This window comes from Solanum stenotomum, chromosome 8, assembly GCF_019186545.1.
Source record: "Solanum stenotomum isolate F172 chromosome 8, ASM1918654v1, whole genome shotgun sequence".
NCBI classification, from domain to species: domain Eukaryota; kingdom Viridiplantae; phylum Streptophyta; class Magnoliopsida; order Solanales; family Solanaceae; genus Solanum; species Solanum stenotomum.
Window position 1 is genome coordinate 46626415 of NC_064289.1, and position 11525 is coordinate 46637939.

Here is an 11525-nt window from a genome sequence, read left to right on the forward strand (position 1 = left end):
ACTTTTTTGCTTTTGTAGCATTAATTTTTTTACAAAACTCCAACATTGGGTTAGAGAAGGTTTTAGGAAATCGAGCAAAGATAGGTAATATTGACAAATATGTTATTCATATTGAAAAATCAAAATCGAATTATAGCTAGGTTGAAATATCATTTGTATTTTGTACCCCAGAACTAACTACAAAAGTGGTAAGTGGTAACACTATTGTTCGTACATCAACATTATAAAGTATATTTGACGGGAAAAAAAATCTAACATGAGATTAAACACATTGAATGATTATCCGGTTCAATATAATAAACAAATTATTACTGTCCAAAACTAAAAAAAATTGACTAAATTAATGGCAATTATGACAAGAGAGGATTAGTGAACCAAATTGAATGGCAAGTCACGTCAGATTAGGAGTTTTCTAGTCCAAACATGTAAGGCATGACTAAAACAAATTGAAATCCACCGCCACAAACTTTACACCCATAAATTTTAAGATTAGGGATTATTTGGTACCTAATATAAAATATTTCAAGATTAAGTTTAAAATTAAATTTATATTATATTTTATTGAGGGTAAAAAAAATTCATATTAAATTTACATTGTGAAGTTATAATACGTATATGCCAGCTGTCCAATTAAGTTTAATTAAAGTTGTTTGTGATTAATTAGTTGATTAGTTAGTTTGTTAAACAAGTTAGTTACAATTCTGTCAGAGTTAGTTAAGCTGTAGCATTTAGCTTTAAATACAGATGTATGAGCTTTGCTCAAGTTAGTTGTGTTGATTGACAATGAGAAGGTTTCTCAGTTTCTCTTCTCCCATGTATCTTCACACATCTCCTCTATAATTCTTCCTCCATTGTTGAATACTCTGCATCTTATCATGGTATCAAAGCCATAGGTTCTCAACCCAGCTGTTATTCTGTTGTATTTCTTTCGGTTTTAGATTACAAATTCTCGGTGTGTATTCATGGCGATTGAGGATCAGACTGGTAACACATCAGCAGTTACTCAGGTTGTAGAGATTGATCATCATCATCCACTGTATCTTCATCCAAGTGATACACCAGGAAGCTCTCTAGTCTCTGTTCAGCTTACTGGACAGGAGAATTATGCAATTTGGAGTCGATCAATGCGTCTAGGGTTGCTGGGAAAGAGAAAATTGGGATTTGTTGATGGTAAGCATCCTAGAGAAGCTTTTCCTGCTTCTCTTCATGATTTGTGGGAAAAGTGCAATGCCATAGTGCTCTCATGGATTATCAATTCTATCAGGAAGGATTTACTGAGTAGTGTTATCTATGTTTCTAATGCTTCAAAGGTATGGATCGATCTAAAGGAACGTTTTGATAAGGTTGATGGATCTAGGATTCACTACCTTCATAAGGAGATTCATACAATGTCTCAAGGAACTTCCACTGTATCTAGCTACTACTCTAGATTACGTGAGTGTTGGGATGAATTTGATGCAATTATGCCATGCCCAAGGTGCAATTGTCCAGAGTCCAGAACATATATGCATCACTTCGAGTATCAGAGATTGCTGCAGTTTTTGACTGGCCTAAACGATTCCTATGCTCAGAGTCGTAGTCAGATTCTCTTAATGTCTCCTACACCCTCCATTAACCAAGCCTATTCCATGGTTGTATCAGAGGAAAGCCAGAGATCTTTGGGCAAAGCAGTTCACTCTGCAGAAGTGGGTGAAGGTACTGCATTCTACAGCTCTGGTAATAGAGGCAATTTTAGACAGGGATCAAGCTCTAGTAATACATCCTCCAGATCTGGATATCATGGAGGAAGTTTCTCTAGTTCTGGTGATAATTCCACCTTTGGTATTGGTATGCCTAATGGATCATCTTCCAACCTTAAAACTGCAAAAGGCAATCAAGGTCTGTACTGTGATTACTGTCATCATACAAGTCATACCAGTGGTAATTGTTATAGACTACATGGTTACCCTGCTAACTTCAAGCACACTTTCAAGAAGAAGTATAGCAACTCACCCACAGTTGGAAGGGGAGGGACTGCTCACTATGATGCTGGAGATGCTACCTCTCAATGGAATAGGAATTCTGCATCTGATCTTGGAGGCTATGCAGGTAGTTCTATAAATGCATCTAGAGGGATGCCAAATTCTCCTAATGTTGGCTCTGCAGGTCAGTTTGGAGAAAGTTCATCACATATGGCTTCCCAAGGACCATATACAAGTGCTCCCTACTTCACACCTGAGCAATATCACCAACTTCTTCACCTCCTTGATCAGGGAAATGAAAGTAATGGTACATCTCTTTCGGCATCAGGTATGTCCAATTATACTACCTCTCCTACTGGTGGTTTTAACTGGATAGTGGATACGGGGGCTACTCATCACATGGTAAACAATCCTAGGATTCTATTTGATGCTAAATCCTGCTCTAATTCTAGATCAGGTAATGTGTCCTTGCCTACTGGAGGTATTGCAAAAGCTAGTCACTTAGGATCTACTGCAGTCTTGGATAATCAGACAGTTCATAATGTGATGTGTTTACCTGATTTTCAACACAATCTACTGTCAGTTTCAAAGCTTACAAGAGACTTAAAGTGCTCTGTCAGCTTCTATCCTGATTTCTGTATTTTTCAGGATCTCTACAGTGGACAGGTGAGAGGGATTGGTCAACATGATCAAGGTCTATTCTTCCTGCAATTTTTTGAAGCAAGCTGCTCAGAATAACTGTCTCCATAAGAATAGTTGTTGTTCTTTTCTAGTTAGAAAGCAGAAAAATAGCATAGGCCTAGCTTTATGGCATAAAAGACTAGGGCATGTTCCTATACACACATTAAAAAAGCTAAAATACTTTGATAATGTTTGTATTGCTGATTCTGATACTGATCATTGTACTGTATGCCCTTTGGCTAAGCAATCCAGACTTCCTTTTCCTCTTAGTTCTACTTTATCTTATGCATGCTTTACACTCATTCATGGTGATGTATGGGGTCCCTACAGAGTCCCCACTCATGATGGTAAAAAGTACTTCCTTACCCTAGTTGATGATCACTCCAGGTATACCTGGTTATTTCTTTTCACCTCCAAAGCTGAAGTCATAGTAGCTCTCACAAATTTCATGTTGATGATTAAGAATGTATATTCTGCATCTGTTAAATTCTTCAGAACTGATAATGGATGTGAGTTTTTTAATTCTCAAGTCTCAACTTTGTTAAATACTCTTGGTATTGTTCACCAAAGTTCCTGTGTATACACACCTCAACAAAATGGGGTGGTTGAAAGGAGGCACAGATATATCCTCGACATTGCTAGGGCTATAAGGTTTCAATCCAATGTCCCTCTTAAATTCTGGGGTTACTGTGTTACAACTGTTGTCTATCTAATCAACAGGTTACCCTCTTCCACTCTTAAGGGGAAGGTTCCTTTTGAAGTCCTTCATAAACAACCTCCTGATCTTAGTCATCTCAGAGTCTTTGGCTGTTTGGGATATGTTACTTGTCTTCGAAAGTCCGATAAGTTCTCTCCTAGAGCTCTTCCTGCTGTCCTTCTTGGTTATTCTCTTACTTAGAAGGGCTATATCATGTGTACTCTTCATAAGGAAGACTTCATAGTCAGTAGAGATGTCCTTTTCAAGGAAGATGTTTTTTCCTTTTCATCATCCAGTTAATAAGAGTTCTCTTCTGTTTCCTGTGCCTTCAATCTCCTCTGACTATTCTCCTCCTAATAATGTGCAGTTTCATGTGTCTAGTACTCTTGTTCCTGATCCTCCTACTGCATGTGCTGAGTCTCCTATGCCTTCTGACCCTGTTCCCTCTGAGTCTCCTACCTTGCCTCTTGATGTGGCTCCTAGGAAATCCCACAGGACCACCAAACCTCCTATATGGATGCAGGACTATGTCGCTCCTTCTAAGGGCCTTGTCTCTTGTCAGTTTCCTATTTCCAATTATGTTGCCTATGACTGCTTGTCTCAGTCTTATAGCACTGCTTTAGTTGCATATTCAGCTAATTTAGAACCATCTAGCTACTATGATGCAGTAAAGAATCCTCTGTGGATTGATGCTATGAAGCTAGAAATTGCAGCTTTGGAAGATAATCACACATGGACTTTAGTTGATCTTCCCCCTGGTAAATCTCCTATTGGATGTAAATTGGTATTCAAAATCAAATACAAAGCCAATGGTGAAGTTGAAAGGTACAAGGCAAGACTTGTTGCTAAGGGGTTCAGTCAAAAAGAGGGCTTTGATTATACTGAAACTTTCTCTCCTATAGCTAAAATGGTCACGGTGAGGTCTGTGGTTGTTGTGGCTGCTGCAAAACACTGGCCTATTTTTTAGATGGATGTTCATAATGCTTTCCTCCAAGGTGATCTTTATAAAGAAGTGTATATGCATGCCTCGGGGGTTTGGTAGTCAGAGAGGGAAAGTGTGCAGACTCAACAAGTCTCTATATGGTCTAAAATAGGCACCTAAACAGTGGAACAAGAAGCTCATTGAAGCTCTGATAGACCTTGGTTTCTGTCAAAGTCATTTTGATTACTCTTTGTTTACCAAATGGACAGATTCTCAAATTGTTGTGGTATTAGTATATGTAGATGATTTACTTGTTACTGGCAGTAGTTCAGAGATAATTCTACAGACTAGAAATGATCTGAAGCTCAAATTCAAGATGAAAGATTTGGGGCAATTGAAGTTCTTCCTAGGCATTGAATTTGCCAGGTCACAGCAGGGCATTCACATGAGCCAGAGAAAGTATGCTCTAGAGTTGATTGTTGAGATGGGATTAGGTGGAGCTAAGCCAGCTAGCACACCTATGGAAGCCAATATCAAATTGACTTCTATTGACTTTGATGATCATATAAAAGGATCACAAACAGAAGACACTGATAGAATTCTGGATGATGCAGGTCCCTATCAAAGACTAGTTGGAAGATTGGTCTATCTAACAATGACCAGAGTTGACATCACCTATGTAGTGCAAGTGCTAAGTCAGTTTATGCACAAACCAAAACAATCACATATGGAGGCTGCCTTAAGGGTAGTAAGATATATTAAAGCTGAACTTGGACTTGGTTTACTTATGCCTTCAGAAGACACATACAAGTTAACAACATATTGTGACTCTGATTGGGGAGGATGTATTGAGTCAAAGAGGTCTGTCACTGGCTATATTGTAATGTTTGGTAATGCGTTAGTGTCTTGGAAGTCGAAGAAACAAGACACAATATCCAGAAGCTGAGTTCAGATCCATGGCTTCTACTGTGGCTGAAATAACTTGGCTAGAAGGCTTGTATAAAGAGTTGGGTGTTAGCATCAGTCGACCAGTGCAACTGTTTTGTGATAGTAAAGCTGCTATTCAAATTGCAGCTAATCCAATATTTCATGAGAGAACTAAACATATAGACATCGATTGTCATTTTGTAAGGGAGAAGATAGTACAAAATTTGGTTCAAACACAACATGTATCTACAAAGGAGCAGTTGGCTGACTTGCTTACTAAAAGTCTGGGCAGACTATCCCATGACTACTTAATGTCCAAGCTTGGTTTGAAGAACCTCTTCCAACCATTAGCTTGAGGAGGGGTGTGAAGTTATACATATATGCTAGCTGTCCAATTAAGTTTAATTAAAGTTGTTTGTGATTAATTAGTTGATTAGTTAGTTTGTTAAACAAGTTAGTTACAATTCTGTCAGAGTTAGTTAAGCTGTAGCATTTAGCTTTAAATACAGATGTATGAGCTTTGCTCAAGTTAGTTGTGTTGATTGACAATGAGAAGGTTTCTCAATTTCTCTTCTCCCATGTATCTTCACACATCTCCTCTATAATTCTTCCTCCATTGTTGAATATTCTGCATCTTATCATACATCATCAATCTAAATTCTTCTATTTTATCCTATCAAACTTAGAATTACTTTATAATTAATTCAAGAATTATGATCTCAAGACTACAATACTGAGATATATATAATAGTATATATGATGTTTCATAGGGTTTTTTTTTATTATCTAAACACACGTTCGATATTTAATTCATCTAAAAATAATTGGCAATCTAAAAATATATATATACTAAATAACTTATCAGTATATATTAATTATATTTATACTATTATTATTTTTTACACTATCATAGATACCTATACATATAACATAAATCCTATGCTTAATCTACCCAAATTCAACAATAATAATATAATCATATAAATATATAGAAGTAAAACACACAAACAAAAAAAATACGCAAGAGAAATGCCAAATTAAAATATACAAAGTATTTTTTAAAAATTGTGTCTTTATTATACTGTAGCTAGCACATATCATTATACCAAATTATTCAATTAGGGTGTGTTTGGTATGGAGAAAAATATTTTCTCATGTTTGGTTAGCCTTAAAATGTTTGGAAAATATTTTCCAAATCAACTCATTTTCCTCAAATTTAAGGAAAATGACTTCCCTTCAAAAACTAAGGAAAACATTTTCCAAAACTCTCCTCCAATTTTAAATTACAATTATTTTTTGAAAAAATCAATTTATTTTATCTCTACCCCTCTATCCCCAAACCAGCCCCTCCCCCCAAGTACCAACCAAAAAAATAAAAATAAAAATTTACAACTTAAAATTTTATTTATGAAAAATGGTTCAAATGTTAAAATTTTCGATTCAAAAGTTTGTTTTAAAAAAATTAAAAAATTCTACTCTCTAGTAAAAATAAAAGATATTTTCTCAAAAATATTTTTCATTCATAAAGCAAACACTAAAAAATATTTTCCAGAAAAATGTTTTCTACTCACCAACCAAACATGAAAAAATAAGTCAAAAATCCACTTGTTTTCCAGAAAAACATTTTCCAGGAAAACATTTTCCATGGAAAACGTTTTCCTCCATACCAAACACACCCTTAGAGTTTTTTATTTTCTTTTCTTTTTTAATCTAAAAAAAAGTTCTTCTAATGGTCTGTGCATTAGTTTAAGGTTAACTACTGGTTGTCCTTCTCTTAGGACTTTTTTGTTGTCATAATATTCAAATCCTTTTAGGTAAAGGGGAAATGATAATAGTGTTGTTTAATTTAGTATTTAACAATTGTTAATCTTATCACTAAACATTTTCAACACTAGTTAATCAAATCATAAAAAATGAAATAGAGGGACAAAAAGTGATATCACGTTGTTTAAAAAAAACGTTCACATCATATTATGGGAAAATTGTCTTATATACCCCTCAACTTTGCTATTTAAAGTTGATATATAACAAAGTTGATATATCTCTTGTTATAAAAGTAGTTCATATATACAGTCCATTATTATACATATGACTTATATAACTCTTTCCTCTAACAGAAGTGGGAAAAAATTTAATTTAATTTCTTAATTATTTTCTTAAAGAAAATAAAATTCATATGGGTATATTTGATCCTCATCACATGTATTTTGTTTTCTTTGTTATTTGAACAAATGATTTTAATTTATTATTTTGATGGTCCAATTTATTTATGTTTTACTAAATTTCTTGTAAAATTTATTATAGATGTCCCAATTTATTTATTTTTACAAATATAAAATTACATTACAATATAGACGCAAGAAAATTAGTTTTAATTTTTTTTTCTATACACTAAAGAATGAAACAAAGAAAAATCAAATAATGATAATTAAAGAAGTCAAAAAATAATTGATGTATGAAAAATAATATATATCATGAACTTTGCCAGAAGGATTATATATACCTCTACATGAATTTTAAAAAAAAATTAAAAGTAAAAAAATAAATTAAACTAATTTTTCACTTCCTTTATATGAAGGATATATGTGAGCTCCTTTTATAACAGTAGGAGTATATATAGGTCATTTATATAACGATAAAAGTATATGTAAGTCACTTTTATAACGGAAAGTAAATCAACTTTAAATGAAAAAATTAAAGAATATATCATCCCTTTTTCTTTTTCTTTTTCTTTTTTAAATATTTGTGGCACAATATAATGTTCATATATTTTGCTGGCTGATTGATCAATCAGACTGCCAGATAAATTGATCTGGAAGACACACCAAAACAAATTAAAACAAATTATACGTACATGTGTCTCTCTACTTGCCAATTATGACGTTTTGTGATTATTTTATTCTTATTATTAGTATTATTGTTATCTTTTAAGTTCCCTTTTCATTTTATGTTCTTAAATAATTTGATACAATATAAAATTTAAGAAAAGACTTTTTTTAAAAAAAAAATCTTACCATTTTAAATTTTAACATGTAATAATGTATGTTATATGAAATGTTAGAGTTGAAGAGTTACTAAAGAACTATTTGAAATAATTATTCAGTTTATTTAAAAAATAGTGTTTGGTTATGAAATTTAGAAATCCAACTTGAAGTTGGATTTTAATTTTTTTTTAAAATACTTCATTTCTGTTTTTCAGCTTCACCCTGTAAATGTCAAACAAAATATTATCTTCGATTCTTTGTATAATTGTATAATTAAAAAAAAGCCATTTTTAATTCTAATTTTATAATTTTAGATAAGAGAAAATTTATAACCAAACGCCTATTGGATATTTAAAATCATATATATTATAATAATAATAAAAAAAGTTGATCGAGTTTTTTAAGGTTCATTCAAAAGCGGGAAAGTGTTATGAACAAAATTGCGCATGCCACTACTTAGTTAGCCATATCACTATTCGCTAGGCATATGCAACAACCAAAAATGATGTATCTTTTGAATGACAATTTTATCATAGTATCTTTTGAATATTTATTAAATTTAATATTTTGAAAAATGCTTTAATGACTAGGGAACTAGGTGACAAATTGTTTGTTAATTTTTAAAATTTAACAAGTAAAAATAGTCATCTATTTTTATTATAATTAGATAATTAAATAAAAATAACACAAGTAAATAATCTTAAATAAATCAAGCCTTTACGAGTAATTTCTGAAAAGCCTCCTAGCGATGTTCTTTTCTATGAATTAAAAAACAGAAAAATAAAATCAATTTATTTATACGTCAAGCACAAGAAAAAAGAATCTTTCTTCCCCAAACTTCTTTGGCTAGGTTCATTTATTCCAATGATCAGAATTAAACATGGATATATAGCTCGGAAATATTGAACAAAAAATCATTTATTTACATCAATCTCTGACTATTATTAATACTCTCCGATCCCTGTCCACTTTTAATTCATATTGCGTTTTTCAAAAATCAATTTTACTAATATTCAAAGTTATATTAGATATATTAATTCGATATGTTAAACAAAAAAAATTAATTATTAAAAAATTATACGAAAAGTATTATAAATTGTAATTTTTTGCATATCGTATGATGAAAAATTACATCGTAAAATGTTAGTCAAAATTATTATCGTTTTACTTTAAAAAGGAAAATTATGACAATTAAAGTGGCGGAGGTACGTAGTGATTGTAATCTACTCCCTCCGTCCACAATTATTTGGCAGGTATACTAAAAATAGATGTCCAAGATTAATTGTCAATTTAAACAATCAAGAAACAATTAATTACTTTTTTCCAGTTCTGCCCTTAATGATAGTGTAGTTCAATTGAAAAGTTATGTAGACTTTTGGTATTCATGGTATAATAGGGTTATATTAATCAAATTACATCTTTTATTAAATTTTCCTTGAGGGGTGTGCATGACCTTACTCTGACAAACAATTGTGGACGGAGGGAGTACAATATTTCTTTATTGTATAAAAAAGAAAGATTTAACAAGTACTCCTTATGTCCCTAATTACTTGTCCACTTTTGAATTGACACACATATTAAGAAAACAATTAATGACATAGTGAATTTATCATTTTACCCCTATTAATTATGAAGTGGATGAAAAGTTCTATATTTTTCAAAGTAATAGTTATTTAATTGGAGGTATAATAGGTAAAAAAATTTATCCTTTCTTGATTTGTCAAAATTGACAAGTAATTAGGGACAACTATAAAAGAAAAAGTAGACAAGTAATTAGGGCACGGGTATGGAAAAGCCATTATATTTGGAGTAGTATATAACCGACCAACCAATAAACCATTGTTGGACCGCCACCTGTCATGACTTATTTATTCCTTCGATGTTTTAACGTCCAACACGTATCAATTGCAATTATTCCATTTTTACAATTAATTTAACACCCTTGATCCAATAATTATTATCCATTATATTATTTTGAGACGTTGAACAATATACTTTATAAAATTTGAAAAAATTATTCAAGTATTATACATAAGTTAAAACGGTGAAATAATACAGTATGTGGTAAGTGGTGGAAATTACTTTGGTCAAGTGATGTAGTAGCTCTTTTGTAGAAAAAATGAAATTATGTTTAAATACAATATATGATAAATTCCTTAATTTTTTAATACATATTTTATTCCAATTGTTTTAATAAAAAATCACCCCCCGTCCAAAAAAAATGATTATACTCCCTCCGTTTTTATAGTTATCATGTTGCATTTTTCAAATAATAATTTGATTATTTTTCAGAGCTAAATTGATTACGTTACTTTGATATTCTAAAATAAAATTTTAAATATTTAAAAACTTACAGAAAATAATATAAATTATAATTTTTTTTTATATTAATATATATCTAAAAAATATTAATCAAAATTGATACGTTGATAGGATAAATAAAAGGACAATAACAAAGATTTTATAGATCTTCTTAGAGTTTGTGAAAGCAAATTAAATAGAGTACTATTAGCAGCAAAGTTTTTCTTTTCTTCCTTTAGCAGATAATGTTGACCTAACAGACAGTGATAAGAGATTCACTGTTAGCTATATATTGAAACATGTGCTCTAATTTTCATTCAACGCCACGTCACTGTTAAAATCTAGTCCTTTCATTTTTCTATTTACTTGTCTAAAAATGACATAATTAATTTTATTCTTAATAATATAGAACTTCAAAAAGAAAATTTTGTATTTTTTCAAAAACATAAACACTTTGTTTGGATTATTGTTACCTATTGTATTAGATTGTATTATATTATTACAATACATATAATGTTGTTTTGATTGTTACTTAAAATATATTGTATTGTATTGTATTCTTTTGTTAAATTTTGTTGTTCTGTAACAATGAAAATACATATTTTATGGAACAACCGATTTAATGTGTTTCCGTTGTAGAAATCTCACGTCTAAGATTAGAGAAATCAAGAATTGTATTGATAATTAAAATTGTTGAGTACATACTCCTTATATAGGGAGAGAAATGTAGAGGAATTGTAGAGTCATAAATTAACTATACTTAGAGTCCTACTATAATACATATTACTACTATAATAATAATAATGCAATTATAAATAATCAAACCCTAGTTGTACTATAATCTTAATAGTAATCTAATCCTAGTCGTAATATAATCCTAATAGATATAAGTAGTCTAATATTAACGCGACTCTAATTCTATAGTAGTGTTGTAAGCTCGTAGTCAACTTCGTTGGACCTGTTCCTTTGACACGTTCCAATCATCAACTCCTTCATCTTCAACACTTCGTTGTAGACACGTCAGTCAGCTTCGTTCGACCTGTTCCTTTGGC

The 11525-nt window shown here is 31.5% G+C and overlaps 1 protein-coding gene across 1 annotated transcript; it reads left to right on the forward strand.

The window, feature by feature from the left end:
* Window positions 1–937: 937 nt before the first annotated feature.
* On the forward strand, window positions 938–2661 carry LOC125874375 (uncharacterized). The gene is made up of 2 exons (XM_049555255.1): window positions 938–2289; window positions 2610–2661. Exons 1-2 carry the CDS (start codon window positions 963–965, stop codon window positions 2648–2650), a joined length of 1368 nt encoding a protein of 455 aa, XP_049411212.1. The 5' UTR covers window positions 938–962; the 3' UTR covers window positions 2651–2661.
* Window positions 2662–11525: the final 8864 nt, after the last annotated feature.

What these genes read in the sequence shown, in the direction of transcription:
- LOC125874375 (XM_049555255.1), top strand. Translation starts at nt 963, where the DNA reads ATGGCGATTGAGGATCAGACTGGTAACACATCAGCAGTTACTCAGGTT. An exon ending in TACATCTCTTTCGGCATCAG is followed by an intron (nt 2,290 to 2,609) that starts GTATGTCCAATT and finishes TGTATTTTTCAG; the next exon opens with GATCTCTACAGTGGACAGGT.